This window comes from Hyaena hyaena, unplaced genomic scaffold (assembly GCF_003009895.1).
Source record: "Hyaena hyaena isolate Hyena2069 unplaced genomic scaffold, ASM300989v1 scaffold_1, whole genome shotgun sequence".
NCBI classification, from domain to species: Eukaryota; Metazoa; Chordata; class Mammalia; order Carnivora; family Hyaenidae; genus Hyaena; species Hyaena hyaena.
Window position 1 is genome coordinate 10,559,984 of NW_024080633.1, and position 19,073 is coordinate 10,579,056.

General features: G+C 58.5%; 1 protein-coding gene across 7 annotated transcripts in view; it reads left to right on the top strand.

Annotated features, from left to right (window-relative positions):
• The window catches only part of ACSF3 (acyl-CoA synthetase family member 3), a 51,449-nt gene that overhangs the window by 24,104 nt on the left and 8,272 nt on the right, over positions 1-19,073 (top strand). For all 7 annotated transcript variants that reach the window (XM_039225429.1, XM_039225378.1, XM_039225092.1 and 4 more), the window contains 3 exons: positions 6,841-6,967; positions 15,191-15,325; positions 15,984-16,095. In XM_039225429.1, coding sequence (XP_039081360.1) covers positions 6,841-6,967; positions 15,191-15,325; positions 15,984-16,095 — 374 coding nt within the window. The remainder of the gene's footprint in view (positions 1-6,840; positions 6,968-15,190; positions 15,326-15,983; positions 16,096-19,073) is intronic.

Sequence of the window (19,073 nt, forward strand, 5' to 3'; positions counted from 1 at the left end):
TTGGAGTTAATTGTTTGCCATGTTTTACAACCAGGTTGTTTGTATCTACAAAAAGTCCTTCTGGGATCTTTTTTTTTTTTTTAATTTTTTTTAAATGTTTTATTTATTTATTTATTTTTATGTTTTATTTATTTCTAGGAGACAGAGAGAGAGACAGCGTGAGAAGGGGAGGGTCAGAGAGAGAGGGAGTCACAGACTGAAACAGGCTCCAGGCTCCGAGCTGGCAGTCAGCACAGAGCCCGACGCGGGGCTCGAACCCATGAACCGCGAGATCATGACCTAAGCGAAAGTCGGACGCTTAACCGACTAAGCCACCCAGGCGCCCCTTCTGGGATCTTGATCAAGATTGCACTAAATCTGCAGATCAATTTGGTGAGAATTAACATCCTCATTATGACAAGGCTTCTGATCCATGAACATGGTATGCCTCTGCATCCCCTTAGGTCTTCTCGGTGTGCCTGTGTTCTGGCTCACTGGTCCTTCACATGTCCCTCTACATTTATCTTTTTCCCATTTTTCTTAAGATTTATTTATTTTGAGAGAGAGAGAGAGAAAGTACAAGCAGGGGAGGGGCAAAGAGAGAAACAGAGATAGAGTCCAAAGGAGGCTCCAGGTTCTGAGCAGTCAGCACAGGGCCCAACGTGGGGCTTGAACTTACGAATTGTGAGATCATGACCTGAGCCAAAGTCCAGAGCTCAACCGACTGAGCCACCCAGGCACCCCCTACATTGGTTGATTTTCTAATATTAAACCAGCCTTGAACTCCCAGGACAAACCCCACTTGCTTATGGCATATTTATTTTTTACGGTGCTGGATTGGATCTGCTAGCATGTTGCTGAGGACTTCTGCATCTGTAGTTTCCTTTCATTGTGCTTTTTTTTTTGTTTGGGGGTCAGGGTAATGCTAGTGTCATAAAGTGAGCTGGGAATTATTTCCTCCTCTTCTGTTTTCTAGGAGACACTGCATGTAACTGGTATTCTGTATGTATTTAAATGTTTGATAGAACTTACCAGTGAAAGCATCTAGGCCTGGAGGTTTCTTTTTTGGAAGATTTTAACCATTAATTCAGTTTTTTTAAACAGTTATAGGACTATTCGGGTCATCTAATGCATCTTGAGTGAGTTTTGATAGGTTATGTTTTTTGAGGAATTGGTCCATTTAAGTTGTTGAATTATGTGTAGAGTGTTTTTTGTGGCATCACCTTATTAATCTTTCCATGTCTGCATAATCTGAAGCAGTATTCTTCCCATTACCCTTATGGATAATTTGTGTCTTCTACTTCTTTTTTTTTTTTTTTAATTCTTTTAATGTTTTATTTATGTTTGAGAGACAGAGACAGAGAGACAGAGCACAAGCTGGGGGAGGATCTGAGAGAGGAGACACAGAATCCGAAGCAGCTCCAGGCTTCGAGCTGTCAGCACAGAGCCCGACGCGGGGCTCGAACTCAAAATAGCGAGATCATGACCTGGGCTAAAGTCTGACACTCAACCTACTGAGCCACCCAGGCACCCCTTTAGTTCTTTTTTCTTTGTTATTTGTGCTAAAAGTTTATCCATTTTACTGATTTTTTTCTTAAAGAAATTGTTTTTGGATTCATTGAGTTTTCTCTATCGGTTTTCTCTTTTCATTTTAATTGATTTCTTGTTCTTTATTGGTTCTTCTAGCTTGCTTTTTACACTTCTTCTAGTTGCTTAGGGTGAAACTTTAGGTTATCGATTTGAGACCTTTTCTCTTTCCTGATTCATGCATTTACTGATGCAAATCTCCCGGCAAACATTACTGGAGCTGGAGCTGCCCCCCAAATTTTTATGTGGTTTCATTTCATTCAGTTCAAAATATTTTCTGATCTTCTAGTTTCTTTTAAGACTTCTTCTTTAACTGCAGATTAGTTAGAAGTGTGTTGTCTATTTTCCAAGTGTTTGGAGGCTGGCTGTCATCTTTCTGTTATTCATTTTTAGTTTAATCCCCTTACAGTTGGAAAGCATCCTGGATACGATTCCAGTTCTTTTAACTTTGTGAGGGCGTGTCGTGTGCCCCAGAACATGGCTGTGTTGGTGGATGCACTCACTGCTGCTTCGGTGCAGCACCCGTGGGTCCCGCCCCCGTGGTCGTTGTGCTCAGCTCCTCACATCCACGCTGGCTGTCTCCCCAGTTCTGTCGCCGAGGAGGGGCGTGAATCCTCCACAGTAATAGTCCATTTCTGCTTTCAGATGTTTGCTGATGTACCCTGAAAGTCTGTCACTGGGTGACCACACATTTATAATTGTTGTGTCTTTCTGGTGACTCGACGTTGTGTCGTCAGTGATACCGCTTGTACTGTTCTTTGCTCCTAAGTTTATTTTGTCTCATCTCACCACAGCTGCTTCGGTGTGTTGTGATTGGTGTTTATGTGTATGTATGGTCCCGTCCCTTGCTTCTAACCTGCCTGTGTCACTGTGTGTACGGTTGGATCATGTATGGCCTCACCAGTCCGTCTGACAATCTTTTAATTGTGCTTAGAGCACTGACATTGAATTGATTATGGAAATGCTTGAACTTGAGCCCACTGCCACCCACCACCATTTGTTATTTCCTCACTTTCTGTGTTCCCCCAGCTTTTCTTTGCTCAGCTTCCCTTTTACTGTGCTCTTTGGACCCATTTTTTACTAGTCCATTTTCATTTACTTGAGTTGTTGACCGTACGCCTTTGTACAGCTTTTTAGTAGTTGTTCTGGGGACTACGATATATATACTTCACTTTTTGAGACCTACTTAGACTTCACACTTAACACTCCCAGAAGAATGTAGAATTCCTACCCCAATCAGAGAGAAAATTACCCAGTGATGCCTGTTGAAGATGGCATGGCAGACTTTATCCGGGACGTTGGAACGGGTGTGGGGCCCCCTCTGAGCACAGCAGGGCCCTGGAGACGGCCTGCCAAGCAGCAGGGGAGGACTGGCAGGGTCATTGCTGAGGGCGGGCCGGGACGACATCACATGTGCGGCTGACCAGGTATCAGAGTGGGGGCTCCTGCTAAACTGAAACAGCAGGGGTCTCGCTAAAACTGGATTGTTCAGGAAGGGCACAGATGGGCCTGTGAAAAGTTTTGGGAGCCTGACTAAAGTCTGGTCACATAAAGACTCTTTGTCACCAGCATATGGGTCCCGGTGCCTTCTCCCTGCTCAGCAAACACCGTTGTCGTGTGTAACATCTACGTAGATCATACACTCCATTAGGCAAGATTATGATGTTTGCTTTCATCGCTCAAAACTGTTTGAAAAACCTCATGAGGAACGGAATGGTCAGTTTTACTCACCCAAATAGTTACCTATTTTAATGCTTTTATTTCGTTTCTGAGTCTCCCTGTTTCCTTCTGGCATCATTTCCCTTCTGTCTGAAGAACGTTCTCTGGCCATTCTTTTTTTTTTTAATTCTATTCATTTCTAGGAGAGAGAGAGAGAGACAGCGTGAGCAGAGGAGGGTCAGAGAGAGAGGGAGACACAGACTCTGAAACAGGCTCCAGGCTCTGAGCTGGCAGTCAGCACAGAGCCCGACGCGGGGCTCGAACCCACGAACCGCGAGATCATGACCTAGGCGAAAGTCGGACGCTTAACCGACTAAGCCACCCAGGCACCCCATCTCTGGCCATTCTTTTAATTCAGATCTGCTGGCCACAGGCTCTGTTGTCTCTTATCTAAGAGTGTCTTTGTCTTTTCTTCCACGCGTAACGTTACTCACTGGATCTGGGATTCTGGGCTGACGCTTGGAAGGTGCCGTCCCCCTTCTCTGGCCTCCTCGGCTTCGGGTGAGAAGGTGGTGGTCGTCCGAGCCGCGAATCCACTCTAGCCACTGCCGGCCTTTTCCTTTATCTTGGGTCTCCAGTGCTTGGATTGTGATGTGTCTGAGCTTGTGTTTCTTTGGGTTTGTCATTTTGGGGGTCCACTGAGCTTCCTAATTCTGCTGGTTCATGTGTCTCACCAGACTTGAGAGTTTTCAGCCAGATTTTACCCATGATCCGCTGGCTCCTCACTTCTCGTCTCCTGGGAACCAGGAGCAGGAGTTGGGCCCTCACAGCGGGGAGCAGGGTGGCGCTGGCTTTTCCTGTGGTTCAGATGGGGTGGGTAGTTTCTACTGACCCATCTTAAAGTTCTCGGTCTTTCCTCTGGGGTCTCCATTCTGTTACTGAGCCCATCCAGCAAATTTTTCCTGGTGCCATTATTGTGTTTTCCAATTCTAAAATTTCCATTTTGTTTTGCTTTATAACTGAGACTTTCAGTTTTTCCTTTTCCTTCCAGAGCGTTTGCCCTTCCGTTTAGAGCACGTTTATAACGTCTGTCTTAAAGTCCTTGTTAGCCTTGTCCCGCATGGTGGCTCCTCACCTGCTGAGCAATCTTGCGTCCGGGACATTTCAAATAATATGTTATGAGACTCTGGGTCTTGTTTGTTTCCAGTGGGGAATGCTGGTTGTTGTTGTTGTTTTACTGTTACCCAGTTCGCTTCAGTCAGTGAGCTCCCGCCTTCTCCAGGGTTGGGTGCCTGCCTGTTTATTTTCAGAGCCTTTGTCTTGCTGCCCTGTGGCTAGCCTGACCTTGGCAGTGGGGCCAGATAAAGGGCGGTGGTGGAAAAATGGGTGAAATTCAAATAAAACCTATGATTTAGCAGAAAGACAAACACTACTTCCTGCAAGCAGGCTAGTGGCAGGTGCCCGGCGGGGCCCTGAACCTGGAGCCCTGTCCCCTGAGGGTGGGGTTGCCCGTGTCTGCAGGAAGTGGGCTGAGGAGTCACACACAGCTGCTGCATTGGCCTTGAGGTGCACCTTCTGTCCAGGCCTCAGACACACGAGTCAGACAGTTTTACAGCCTCTTTTAAAGGGTCTTGGATCTTTTTTTAAAAATTTTTAACATTTTATTTATTTCTGAGAGAGAGAAAGAGAGAGGGAGCGTGAGCAGGGGAGGGCCAGAGAGAGAGGGAGATGCAGAGTCTGAAACAGGCTCCAGGCTCTGAGCTGTCAGCACAGAGCCCAACGCGGGGCTCGAACCCACAAACCGCAGGATCATAACCTGAGCTGAAGTCAGACGCGTAACCCAACTGAGCCACCCAGGCGCCCCACTCAGATTCTTTTTTAAAAGAGGGATGGTTCTTCTCCAGAATAAGTCCGTTCCAGGCAGGAGTCGGTAAGTCAGAGTATCAGTGGCCTCGGTTCAGTCTCCTTTGCCATGTCCGCTGACAGCTTCCCACGGGGCCTCCTGATGTGCTCGTCCTCCGCACGGTCTTTTCCTGGCTTCACGGAAGCCCTACTCAGCTTCTTATAAAACCCAGCCTCCCTCCTGCCCTGCGCTGTGGTCACCACAGAGGAAGCCCCCTGCCTATGGGACCACGTGATCCAGGCGCACTGTCTCCTGGGCACCTGGCGCTTGCTCGCGAGCCGTCCTTTCTTGGTTGGCTGTGCGCTCAGCCTCTTTCTAACCAAGCGGAGGCCCGCGGGGCTGCCAGAGCCCTGCTGCGGCCACACACACCTCCCCACCCCCCCACCCCCCATGGGTGCGGGTTGTGCAGGGAAGACACCGAAGATGGAGTTTCGTCAGATGCCGGAGCGCAGCACTTACACGTGGACAGGTGGCTCGCACCCAGCCAGGCTCCGACTGAGACCTGGGTCAGTGACTCACACCCTCCAGTCTAGGGGATGGGACTTTGTGGGATGAATACGGTGACACCCGGCTCCATGCGCAGCGCCATCTGATTGGGCTCCAGGACCGAGTGGTGCATTCCTCAGGGCACCTGGGGCTCAGTCGCATCAGTGTCTGACGCTTGATCTCGGCTCAGGTCATGATCTCATGGTTCATGGGATCGAGGCCCGTGTCAGGCTCTGTGCTGACAGTGAGGAGCCTGCTTGGGGTTCTCTCTCCCTCTGACTACCCCTCCCCCACGTGTCCATGTGCATTCACACGTTTCTCCTCTTGCTCTCTCTCAAGTAAACATTTAAAAACAACAGAAAAAGAGGGCGCCTGGGTGGCTCCGTCAGTTGAGCATCTGACTTCGGCTCAGGTCATGATCTCACGGTTAGTGGGTTCGAGCCCCGCATCGGGCTCTGTGCTGTCAGCTCGGAGCCTGGAGCTGCTTCAGATTCTGTGTCTCCCTCTCTCTCTGCTCCTCCCCTACTCATGCTGTGTTTCTCTGTCTCAATAATAAATAAACATTAAAAAATTTAAAAAAGAAAAACAGAAAAAGAAAGATGCATTTCTTTTTTTTTCTTTTATACTTTATTGTCAAGTCGGTTTCCATATAACACCCAGTGCTCATCCCCACAAGTGCCCTCTTCCATGCCCATCACCCCCCTTCCCCTCCCCCATCAGCCCTCAGCTTGTTCTCAGCATTCAAGAGTCTCTCAGGGTTTACCTCCCTCCCTCTCCCCCCTATTTCCCCCCGTCTTCTCCCCCATGATCCTCCATTAAGTTCCTCCTAATCCTCCTATACGTGCCAACATACGGTATCTGTCCTTCTCTGCCTGACTTATTTCGCTCAGCATAACACCCTCAAGTTCCATCCATGTTGCTACACGTGGCCAGATGTCATTCTTTCTCATTGCCATGGAGTATTCCATCGTGTAGATGAACCACATCTTCTTGGTCCATTTGTCCGTTGATGGACACTTAGGCTGTTTCCATGTCTTGGCTATTGTTGAGAGTGCTGCTATGAACGTTGGGGTTCATGTGCCCCCTAGAAGGATGCATTTTTCAATAGTTTCAACAAAATGTCTGATTTTGGAAGCGTGGGTGCCGTCGGGGGTCACGGGGGAGGCCGGCGGAGCCCCGTGCGCAGGGTGTGGGTTCTGAGGGACGCGTTTGTCTCCGTGCTGCAGGTGACCCCGGGGCTCACAGACAAGGAAGGGGAGCTCCTGGTCAGGGGGCCGTCTGTCTTCCGCGAGTACTGGGACAAACCAGAAGAAACCAGAAACGCCTTCACCTGCGACGGCTGGTTCAAGACAGGTAGGAGGGGGCCCCATCTTCAAGGCTGGGTCCCCACCGCGCCCCCAGACCCCCAAGCTCTAGAGTGAGGGCCGCGCCACCCACCGTGGGTGGGGAGCCCCCTGAGTGTCAGAGACCCTCCTCCACCTTCTCCAAGCCCCCCCCCGTAAATCTCCTTGCCCCCCCCCCCAGGATCTAGAACCTTCTGATATGTGCTTCCTTTTCCATCTGGGTAATTTTCCGTTGTTCTCCATGCTGTGCCTGGGGCTGTGCTTGACCCGGGCCTGGGGGGGCGGGGCTTTCCCCGCAGCACCGGGAGCCCTGGCCCCTCCCACCCCTGCCCCTGCTTCCCCGCCTACCTCCGCCCCTGGCCCAGCCATCCTGCGGTGTGGACTTTCCAGCAGACCTCGTGAATCTTAGGTGCAGCTGCCGCTCCTCGCTGCTCCACACGCCCGTTTAGATGGTGTGTGCGGGCGGATTCGGGTGGTCCCTCCTCCTTGCCTGTCTGTGTTTGTAAAACTTCTGTGCTGACAATGCACCATTTCAGGAGACTCTCAAGACATTTTTCCAAAAAGAGAGGTGTTTGCACATATCGCTCCCCGCAGCCCCGCGAGCAGAAACCTGCCTCGTTCCGTGCTCTCCTGTGGGGAGCAGAGCCCAGGGGAGACCACAGGCAGGCAGAGTGGGTGCCGGCGGGGGGGCACCGTGCGCCTCTGAGAACAGCGGCTGGGCCCTGCGGCATGGGCGGCCTGTGGCTGGCATTCGCACGGGCGCCTCACCAGGCTTGTGTCAGCGTGGGTCTGTGGGTGACGGGATCGCGTGTCCACTCCGATGTGCTGCTGTCATGGGCCTGAGGTCGCCGAGTGGCAGAGTGGGGCCCCGCGTAGACCCTGACAGTCTCGGGGTGCCGTGTGGACCCATCGGGTGGGGGTTTGGTTTGAAGGGACAGATGGAGGGTCTTCCCGGGGGTGGGGGACCCCTTCCTGTTCCAGTGGCACGTGGGTCCGGACCTGCTCTCCCCCAGCTGCCGTGGTTCTGTCCCGTGCCTGCCAGCGTGCACAGCCCAGCGGCCACGGGGTCCCTCCGAGCCGGGCAGAGAAGCAGGTGTGCAGACGGTGGTGAAGGGTTGTAGAGGGGACGTCTGGCAGTCGTCAGAGCGAGGCCGGGCCCCGAGAACGCTGACAGGTCAGCGGGGGGCTCAGTGTCGGGACCCAGGAGCCCGGGTCACCTGTTTGGGACCCTCCCTTCTCCATGACAGGATGTGGTCAGCACGTTAATACCCGCGTGGCTTCCCTTCGTGAACATTGTGTTCACACAAGCCAGTCTGATAGCGGCAAACCTTTCTCTGTCATTGTCCTTCAAATGCATTGTTTAAGAAATATTTATTTTGAGCTAATCTTGCTTTTTGTATGTCCATCCTGCAGCCCTCTGGTTGGTCCCTGACTTGCTTTATGGTGTTTTCTTTTATTTTTAAATTCAGATGAAAAGCTGCAGATGTTTTTTTCCTTTAAAAGCCCAGGAACCCAAACCTTGTGGATTTGGCGGGTGGTAGTTCCCCAGGCACAGGCAGCAGCGGGCAGTGGGGGGCAGCCCCCGGGCATGGCAGCAGCGGGCAGAGTGGGGGGCAGCCCCTGGGCACGGGCGGCAGTGGGCAGAGTGGAGAGCAGACCCTGGGCATGGCTGGCAGTGGGTAGAGTGGGGGGCAGCCCCCGGGCATGGGGGGCAGCGGGCAGAGTGGAGAGCAGCCCCTGGGCATGGGTGGCAGCGGGCAGAGTGGAGGGCAGCCCCCCGGGCATGGCAGCAGCGGGCAAAGTGGGGGGCAGTCAGCGTTAAAACATTCAGTCGCTGGCGCTGATGAATATTTGAGTTGAAAAGGAATAGCATGCATTAATTATTGTAAAGAGATGTCTTTAGGAGAAAATGATTTTGAAATTCAGTTTAATTTCATTGTAATGCGCTGCAAACAGGAAGGGAGTGTGTGTGTTTAATTGGCTCTCGGGGGTGAGGCCTGCAAGCCGTGTGCCTTTGTCACAGGCCATTAGCGAGACGGGCTGCATAATGAGCGGGCGCAATCAGCTCACAGCTGCGGGCTCCTGCGGGGAGCGTGGTAGTAAATAGAAATCAGGATAAATTAAACTTAACCCTTTCCCTGGCCGCCCCTCCCGCCATGGGATGCTAGTGGTGGGGGGGGGGGAGCCTGCTGGCGGTCACGCAGGGAAAGGCCGAGTCTACCCTGGATACAGGGAGAGGGGGCACCCTCCTTTACCCCACTCCCCGCCCTGCCCAGGTGCCCAGAGGTGCCAGGAGCTCCCTACAACCCCCCTTCCAAGGTCCCCCCGCATAAACTCCACTCAGTCACAGTGACTCCTCCTGACTTCGTCCCCGCTGAGCGCTGCCACCATGCTCAGAAGCTGTTCCACATGCACGTGGGCACCAGTGCAGGCCCAGGGCAGGGGACAGGTGACATTCCAGGAGCCAGGTGCCCTCGGCCCTGTATGCTAACCTTACTGTTGGAGCAGAGGACACAGAGCTGAGCACACGGGGTGGAGGTAAAGACATGAGACGAAGGTTAGGACACAGAGATGACACGGAATGGAGGTGAGGACACAGGTGAAGACACGGGATGGAGGTGAGGACATGGAGATGAAGACACAGGGTGGATATGAGGACACACGATGGAGGTGAGGACATGGAGGTGACACCAGGTGGAGGTGAGGTCCCTGGGTGCGGGTGAGAACGTGGAGGTGAGGACACGGGATGGATGTGAGGATGGGACGGAGGTGAGGTAGGACTGGGTGGTGAGGACCTGGGACAGAAGTGAGGACACACAGTTGGGGACATCAAGCTGGGGACACAGAAGGGACATGGGGACAGAGCTAGGCAGACATTACAGTTCCCGCTGCTTTTGATGCTTCCCCCTGAGCAGTTCTGTGTTAAAGACACTAATAATAACACTAATAATAATAACATAAAGAAACAAAAACGGCCTGACTTTAAGAAATATTTCATCGTACACCATTTAGTGTTGAGAGGTGAGCTAATAAACCGTGCGTGCTGATGAGACGCTAACGCCTTGGTCGAGGGTGTGGGAGCCGAGCAAACCCCCCAGAGCGCCGGCTGGTTCTTGCCTTCTTCCTGGTGAGCACGTGACACGATTGCCAGAGACCGACATTACAGTGACACGGCAGCAGGGTGGCAGAGGGGCCCTGGCGGGCGTCGGGGCACACGGGACAGGGGTCCTCTCCGGAGCCGGGCCCCCCAGGGGGTCAGTCACTGAGCCCAGGCAGCCCTGGCAGGAGCAAGCGAAGGCGATGAGCAGATCACAGAAGAGAAGAGTGGTTGGCCATAAAAATATATAAAATACAGTCTCACTTCCTAACGATGAAAGAGATAAGTACAGAGACAGAGATTTACTTGTCACCAAATTGGTAAAGCTTCTTACAGAGTTGGCAGGCGCTGCTGCGAGGCTGTACATCCCCTCCTACGGGTGGGACCATGTGTCAGGGTTGCGTCTGGGAAGCTGTTCACAGGCAAGAGGGAGGGGCAGAGCCCATGCGCAGACGTCCCTGCGGCGTCATCGATAAAGCGACGGAGGCTGCTGACCGTGTCCGAGGCGTCCAGCACGGGCTGTTCGGAGGCCTTTAGAAACCGTGGTTTGGAGAGCGACGGTGACGTGGACTGATGATGTGTGCCCTGTACGCGTGCTGGGTTCCTGTGGGCCGAGCACGCCGCTGGCCGCTGGCACCTGGCGGGGGGAGGCTCCCTCTTTCCCTGGACCCTGGCCTCTGGCGGCCCCGTGGCGAGCTTGCGGCTGTCGCGGACACGGTGGGCGCGCGCCGTGCTCACGCACCACACTTCCCTGGTGAAGGAGGACCCAGGCCGGCGCTCGGGCGCAGCGCCGGCCCCCCCTCACCTCCTGCCCCGCCGCTGCCTTGAGTTCTGGTTTATTTCCGTTTGGGCCAGTAAGTCCTCGTCAGGACCCACACCCGGCTCTGCAGTGCGGGCTCCGGCCGAGCGTGCTTGCCGCTGTGGCTGTGCACAAGGGAAGGCTGTCACCCACCTGGGCACCTTGCCGACCAGGGAGGAAGGGTCCCCGTGAAGGGCTGTGCCCTTCCTGGGTGTGTCGCGTCTTTAATTTTTTTGTCTTGCTTAAAAACTGTTTCCCAGGGCTCCTGGGAGCGCTGTCCTGTGTCATCTTCTTCCACTTGTGCCGCTCTGCTTCTGTAAAGCTAAGTCTCGGACCCCCTGGGAGAGGCTTTTGTGCACAGGGATGCAGAGGGCGCCCCCTGTTGGATGTCGAGCTCCGGCCGGATGTGGGCTAGCTCCTGGGGGCTGTCTCTGCACCCGCGGGCCCCACACCCCTGGCAGCAGGTGACTGCTTGTAAGCTTTCAGTTTATATCAGGGTTCCAGGTGCAGCTCAAGGACCCCTGTGGCCCCGGCAACCTGGGAGCAGCCGGCCATACCTGGGCCCCGACGCTGACGTCCACCCCCGGCCCAAGGGCCATGCCCTCAGTGCATGTGCCCCTCGGACCTGAGGCTTGTGGGAGCTGTGGTCCTTCTGTCCTCTCACTTCCCGAGCGAGGCCCCATGTGCCACCCCTCCTCCTGGGGTGGGGGCCCCGGTGCCCGCTGCCCCCCCAGGCCCCTCCTGCACCTGCAGCAGCTCTGATTTTGCCTCCCTCCTTCCACCGGGGCTCGGGTCCCCACGACCTGCGGTTCTGGGAGTCATTTGGCTAATTTAATTTTCTGCCCCTGGAGCCCGGCTGGCACGCAGGGGCTGAGAGCAAAAAGGGCAGGCAGGAGGCCAACCCCTCCCCGCCCCTCCCCCCACCCCGTGTTCCTAGGCCTCCTCCCCACACGCACCTCCCCCCCCGGGCTCCCTCGGGGCGTCTGCCCAGCCTCCAGTGCCCCTGTCCGCACCCGCAGGTCAGCTCTTCGCAGCTCCCAGTTCCCCCGCTTGCAGCCTCCCTACTGTGTGGGCTTCGTGCTCTGAAAACACGGTTACTCTTGGTTCTGTCTCTGGGTGGGGTGGCCTCGCGGTGGGTGCCTGCCCGGCGGGCTTTAGGGGGTTCGTTCTCCCAGGAGTTGTGTCATTCCTTCTGGTGTCTTCCTCAGCCCCTTCCTCACAGGAGGGAGTCGGGGGGCGGGGGCAGCCGCGTGAGGGAAGAGCCGGGGCTCGGGGGTCCCCCTTGGGCACGTGGTGACAGCAGCTCCTGCGTCTTTCAGGCGCCCAGCTGGCTGGGTGGCCTTCACAGAGCCGAGGAGGGGGGCTGGCTCCGTGCTCCCCGCCGCCCGGCCGTGGCCTCCGTGCCCGCAGACAGACGCAGGACTGGCCGGAGGAGCAGCTTCCATTTCTCCAGGGACCAGGAGCAGAGCCTGAGTCCCCGAGGCTGCTGGAAGAGCCAGCTGGCCCCGCCCCTGGGTCCTGCGTGGCCGAGGACTGGGTGTGGGGTGCCAGGCCCGCCGCCCACGCATCCGGAAAAGCAGCCTCTGGGTGTCGGGAGGCGTGTTTCCTACGACCGAGGCAGAGCCGGGAAGTGGCCGACACATCCTGCTCAAACTCGCGTCGCGGAGTTCCCGCGCTGAGGGGGATGGTGGTGATTCCGCATCTGTCAGGATTCGGCCCCCTCAGTGTGGGACGGCCACTGCCAGGGACTGTGATTCCAGAACCCGGGGGCTCTGGTAAACAGAGTTTATAAGAGTGAAGGTGACCCACGTGGTTGGGGTCCTGTGTCTGTGACGCTCCTGCCAGGACTCAGACCCGTGGCTTGTGTGCCCTGGACCCTTATGATGGGGCAGGAAGGGCCCAGGGAGTCCCTTGCACCCTCACACCATTCCCCAGCCTCCTTGCCGGTAGCACGATGTGTGCTCACTGGCCTCGTCGCAGGAGCGAGCGGACCCGGGCCAGCCCTCCGCCCCCCACCCCCCGTTGTTTAGGGCTCAGTGCAGAAACAGACCCTATAAGTGTAACCAGCATAATCCCCTGGGAATCCGCGTGCCCCCACCCCAGCCCCGGGCAGCCCTCCAGGCTTCACACCCGACCCCGCGGGAGGCGGACACTTGGGCAGCAGGGAAGGATGTCCTTGGAACCTGAGCCGTCCCGTGTCGAGCGTCCCCACCCAGAAACAGAACCCGTGTCCCCCCCACCCCCCCGAGGCTGGGCTGGACAGGACATTGGCCACAGAGCTGCCAGCAGGTGTCCCCGGTGTGGGCAGGGTCAGCGCCAGAGGGAGCAGGTGTGCTGTCCCGGATGCCGGGGGTGTGGGCCCCAGGGGCAGGCGGGGCTGTCCTGGCACCACTGGGTCTGGGAGGCGCTAGTGTTTCTTGCCCACCGCGAGCGGCAGGGCAGGGGGTGCAGGGCTGCGGGGGGGGCTGCGGGGCGGGGTTTGGGAACGGCGCCCTCCTGCTGCCACCATCTCTGCTGGACTTTAGAGTCAGTCTCCGCCAGCACCAGGGGGTGGAGCAGAATGCCTGACGGGGGTTGGGGGCCCTTGTTTCCGGGACGTCCCGCAGCCTTGCAGGCCGGGCCTCACACGTCTCAGCACATCACCTGATTAGCCTGAGCCCACCCCGCAATCCGAGCAGGGGCCCGCTTTCAGAACTGAGGTGCCTGGGGCCTCAGGGTCTCCAGGCACTGTGGGGAGGGGTCCGGGGAGAGCAGGGCGATCCCATCCTGGTCCCCTTCACCCCCGAGATGGTGGTTCCCCACCCAGCCCCTCCCCTGTCCAGGGCAGCAAGCCGGAGCCCTGGGCCTCCTTCCCCCGCACCAGCAGCAGAGCAGGAAGAGCAGTGCAGAGGCAGAGACACGGCGCCAGGCCACGCCCCACAGCCTCGCCGGCCCTGGGGGCGCACATGGGTGTCCCCAGCAGGACCAGGGACAGGAGCCTGAGCCCAGGGCAGGGTCCCTCACGCCGCAGGGTCTCCAGGCGAGTAGCTGTGGGGGGCGGGGAGGAGGCAGGCCCAGGAACCCGCTGGAGGACCCGAGTGCCAGTGAGTGTGGTGTCCCCTCCCACGGCAGGAGGCAGTAACGGCGTGGGCCGTGCGGTCAGAAAGCTCTCGGGAGCCTGCACAGCCGTCCAGTGGGGAGGGGACGCGGCGGGGCTGGGGCTGCACCCCGGAACGGGCCTCGCACTGGGCCTCGCAGGACCCAACAGGCCACATCCACCCCCCATCCCCGCTCCTCCACACCTGCGCCCCTTCCCTGCTGGCCGGCCAGCCCCCCAGTCAGGTGTCCTGAGGCCACGACACCCCTTCCAAAGATGCACTTGCAAAGCCTTTGGTTTCCTCTGCTTCCCGTCCGTGGGGCAGAGCCCATCTCGCTCATGGCCCTGAGCCCTTGGAGCGTGGCCTTCCCGTAAGCAAGCGGGCCGCCGGCCACCCCCAGGCGCCCACGCCGTTCAGTAGACCGGATCTCGCCCTGCGCTGCGGCCACTCGTGGGGGGTGGGAATGATGGATGGTGACTTCCTGCATGGGCGGCGGGACTCGCAATGAAGCGTTTATGATTTATTCCAGCCAGTAACCCGGCACAGGGGCACGTGGCCTGTGATCCTTGGCAGGGAGGTCCCAGCACTGTTCTCAGAGGGCCCGGGGGCGGCCCCATGTGCACGTGCCCACACATATTCACACGCATGTCCACACACGGACGCACTCGGGCCCACCTTCCCTGCCCCATCCACGTTCCGGGCTGGCACTCACTGTCCCCATGCCACCTGCTCGTGCTGGGGTGCTGGTGATGCCACATTGCCCAGCGCTGCCCAAGAGAGGACTGGGAGGGCCTCCACGGGCACCAGGGTGCAGGGCCGCGGGGTGGGGACCACGAAGGTGGCGTGGCGGAGCAGGAGAGACCCTGCGTGCTGCCCAGGAGACCCCACAGATGAGGGAAGCTGAGTGGTGCCGGCTGCCCCCGGACCCTGCCGTGACCGGGACCCCGTGGAGGGATGGCCGGAGGCAGCGGGCCTCTTTCCTCTCTTTTCATGGGCCTGAGAAGGGGTGGGAAGGGACCGAGCTGGGTGGTGAGAGCACCAGCCCTCCTGCCTCTGAGCCCTGGTCCCTACGGCAGACGGTCCCCAGTGGCCCTTCCGGACGCTGCCGTATGCTCGTGGCCGTTCTGGCATGGGGGCCCCTGCTTGCCACCTTGTCCCGGGACCCCACACCCACCACCGTCCCCCGGGGGTCACCACACAGGGACACTGCTGCTCCCAGACACGCCATGCGTGTGCTCCTCCCAACACACGTGCCCTCAGGTGACACGGCCGTGTTCAAGGACGGCACCTACTGGATCCGGGGCCGCACGTCGGTAGATATCATCAAGAGCGGCGGCTACAAGATCAGCGCCCTGGAGGTGGAGCGGCTCCTGCTGGCGCACCCCAGCATCACAGGTACGCGGCGCCCCTCGCCCCTGCGCGCCCCGCCCCGTGGTCAGGACCCCAAGGCGTGTGATTGCACACAGAACTGGATCCAGCTACCCACCCCCAGGACACACACAGCTGGGGCCCTCTCTCCCGCTCCCCACCCCCATGTGTCTGCTGGGGCCTGCCTGCCTCCCCCCCCACCTCCCTCCCCCAACTCCGCCTCGGCTGGGGTCCAGGCCTGACCAGGGAGCTGCTGGTTGGCACCACCCACGGGCTCAGGAGCACGGGCCCCCGGGTAAGCTGGAGCCAAGGTGGGGGCGTCCTGAGCTGTCCCCGTGGCCCAGGTGGGTGCTGGGCCAGGAAGCTCCTGACCCCAGGTCACAGGTTGTGAGAACCCCGAGGGCGGCAGAGGCTCTCCACCGTGACCACTCCAGACTTGTCATTGTCCCCAGCCCTCTTACCAATGACTGTCCCCTCCGGCCGTGCGACGGAAGGCAGAGACGGGACAGCTGACTCCCTCCCCCCCACCTCCATCCCCAGCAGGCCCCGCATTCTGACCTGACGCTCCCCTCCACGTGGCTGCTGAGCAGGGCTTTCCCAGGCCCTGCTCCAGGGCCCCGTGTCCTGGGCCTGTGTCAGCCTTCACGACGTTTCCAAGGTATCCCACCTGCTCTTCTGTCCACAGATGTGGCTGTGATTGGAGTTCCAGACATGACGTGGGGCCAGCGGGTCACTGCAGTGGTGACCCTTCAGGAGGGACACTCCCTGTCCCACAGGGAACTCAAAGAGTGGGCAAGGTAGGGGCAGGCAAGCCGGGGTCCTGCCGCTGGGAGAAGGGACGGGGGTGGGGGGAACTGTCCTGAGGTAGGGGGAGGGGTGGGAGGGGTCTCGGGTCCTGCTGCTGTCCATCCCGGGGTCAGAGGGCGCCTGAAAGGTCAGGTGACATGTCACGCTCCTGAGCCTGCCCCAGACACACGAAGGGTCCCAGGAAAGGTCTGTAATGGCATCCAGAACAGATGTAGAGAGACTGGGTGGGAGCCCCTGCCCTCCCAGCCCCGGGACAGGGCACATGCTGCAGGGCCTCTCCCGACTTCCGGAAGAATCTGCGGGCCTCGTGCCGCCTCCTCCTCCCGGGCACCCTTCCATCAGCTGTGCCGAACACAGGGATTTGCCATTTGCCTCTGGGAGCCGGAGCCACAGCCCCCCCCCCCCCGCCCCTTCTGCGTCCCCACTGAAGCCCCAGGCCCATCCCTCACTGCGTCCCTTCCCCCAGAGCCTCTCTGCCACATGCCATGACCCCGGGGCCTCTCTTTCCCTGTGTCTTGCGGTGCCCCAAGGTCCGTCTGTGGGTCAGGCTGAGGCTGGGACCCTCGGACAGGGGCGGGGTCTGGAGGCAGCTCAGAAAGGAAGCACTGATGATATCCCCAGATTCTTTGTCTTAGATCTGGGAACTTTCTCCTGCCCGCACCCCTTCCTCCCCGACTTGCCTGGCTCTCCTCTCTCTTGAGAGCTGAAGATATTTTGGGCTTGTCCAGGGATTTCACAAACAGCAGGAGAGCCTTGTTTCATGAGGGGCAGCCCCGCTGAGCTGGGCGAGGGGCTTCCTCTGCATTCGCAAAGTCACAGTTGAGAGTCAGTTTAACAATGGAGAAGATTCTAGTCGCTGTAGCTGCTTTGATTAGACAATTACTTTGTTAAAGAGAAGAAACCGCAGGCCCTGAGCCGAGCAGAGACTGTCCAGGCGCCATCTTGGCCTCCCCCGGGCGGGGGGCCCCTCACGTCCACCCCTGCATGTGCGTGTGAACACACCTGGCTCAGGCTGGCTCTCCGTGCTCCGGGGTTACCCTGGGAGGCCAGGGCAGCCCCCCCGTCTCTGGGACTAGCACAGTGCGGCCAGCATCCGGGCCTCTGTGTCCTCAAGCTGGGCAGTCACTGGGCGGTGACACAGGGGCCACCCACCCCATGGAGGAAGGAGAGGGGTCTTCTTTGCGAAGGGCAGGTCCGACTCTGGACCTTGGCTCCCGCGAGGCTTTTGGTGAAGGCCTCTCTCTCTCCCTCTCCCTCCCTCTCTCTCTCTCTCTCTCTCTGTCATGCTCGCTGTCATCTGGGGGTCTTTTGGAAGGTTTTTTTAAAATAACACTTTCCTCTGCGCTCCCACTTTTTCCTTTCTGAAGATTCCGCCCTCACAGACCCTGCTCCTAGGGGAGGGCTGGCTCCCTCCTGTGGCCCCGAGCCGCTGTCCCCTCGGAGGGAGTGAGGGGGCCTGGAGCGCAACAGGACCACGTTTGCAGGGTCTGGGATGTGGACCACCCGCCACCCTTCTGTCCCCCACGTACCAAGTTGGAAAGGGACGTGGGATTTACACACCAGGGAAGAACCAGGGTCTGTGCTCCTGAACCCAGCGGTGACGTCTGATGAGGCCACGGAGGAGCAGTCGGCATTGGCTTAGTGCCCGCCGGGCCTTGTCCCTGGAGAAGCGCGTGAAGTAGTGGTTGGGGGGAGGGACACCCCCAGGTGCGCGGGCCGTCGCCCCAGGAAGCCTGCGGCTCACAACTCTGCAGGGTCTCTGTTTGAGGGCATACTTCGCCTCGACGTGATTCTAGAAGTTTCCTGCTTGACCAGTTGCCAAGCTGAGGTCCTCTGCAGGAGGACAGGGTCACACCCCTTCATCCGCAGGGTCAGAGCCCTCGGTCCGGAAGGGTGCTGTCCTCGGAAACGGCAGGGCCCGCAGGATTTAACCCTGCCGTGCCCTTCACGACGCTCGTACAGCCTTTTCTCGTGTTGGTGCCTGTTGTTCCTCTTTTCAAAAGTGGCCGCTAAGTTCGGGCTTGTAACACCGGGCTCTGACTTACTGCCATCTGCCCCCCGCAAAGCCCTGCCCCGTGGTGCGAGGGCCGCCCTCGGTGCGCGCTCACCCACGCTGCCTTCTTCCCTCTGCCGGCCCTTGAGTAGTCGGAGCAGCACGTGTTCCGAACCCAGAGCCGCACCTGCTCCTGGCGCCGTGTTGAGCGCGGCCTCGCCCGTAGCGGTGGGTGGACAGTGTCTCGTAGGCTGTGCTCAGCTCGGACTCCTCCAGGCTCAGCTGTGCCTGTTCACGGGTCGGCTCTCAGGGAGGGTCCGGTCACAAGGAAGTGATGCTGTTTCCGTCCTGTGCCCCCGGGACCCCTCTGCCTGCTCTCTCTGGGCCCTGGCACCAGCTCCGCTCTGGCCGTCCAAAGGGGACTCAGGGGAAGCCACCCATGCACTGGAGACATGGGGTTTGGGCAGTGGGGTGGGGGGCTGCGAGGGGCTGCGTCCCCGGATCGGGCCTCTGGGTTCGCCCCGCCGTGCTCCGCCCCCCGGCCAGTCCTGGTGGCCTCAGCGAAGTCCAGCCTGGCTGCCTGTGTTCTCTGGGCCCTGGTGGGCGGCTGGCCGGGTCCCCAAGCTGCCAGGACCATAGGTGGGGCCCCCTCCCCCTCATGAGCCAGCACCTGAACCCCAAGGCCCCCAGAGTAACCATGCGTTTGGTGGGCTATTGGTGACGTTCACTGCCCGTGGGCAGGTGGACGCAGCCCACGAAGGCGATTAGTTGCGTGTCTGTGAGCACCGGCTGCTGAGGCCGAGACTCGGGAGCTCTCACCGTGGCCCATCACGAGCTCGCCACCACCTCCCCAGCGGCTGAGATGCCCCCACGGTTTGCAGACCAGGGACCATACGTACCTGCCGGCCCCAATGGACATTGGGGTGCCGTGTCCCTCTGGCCTGGCCTGAAGCTGTGGGCAGCAGCCCCGGGGAG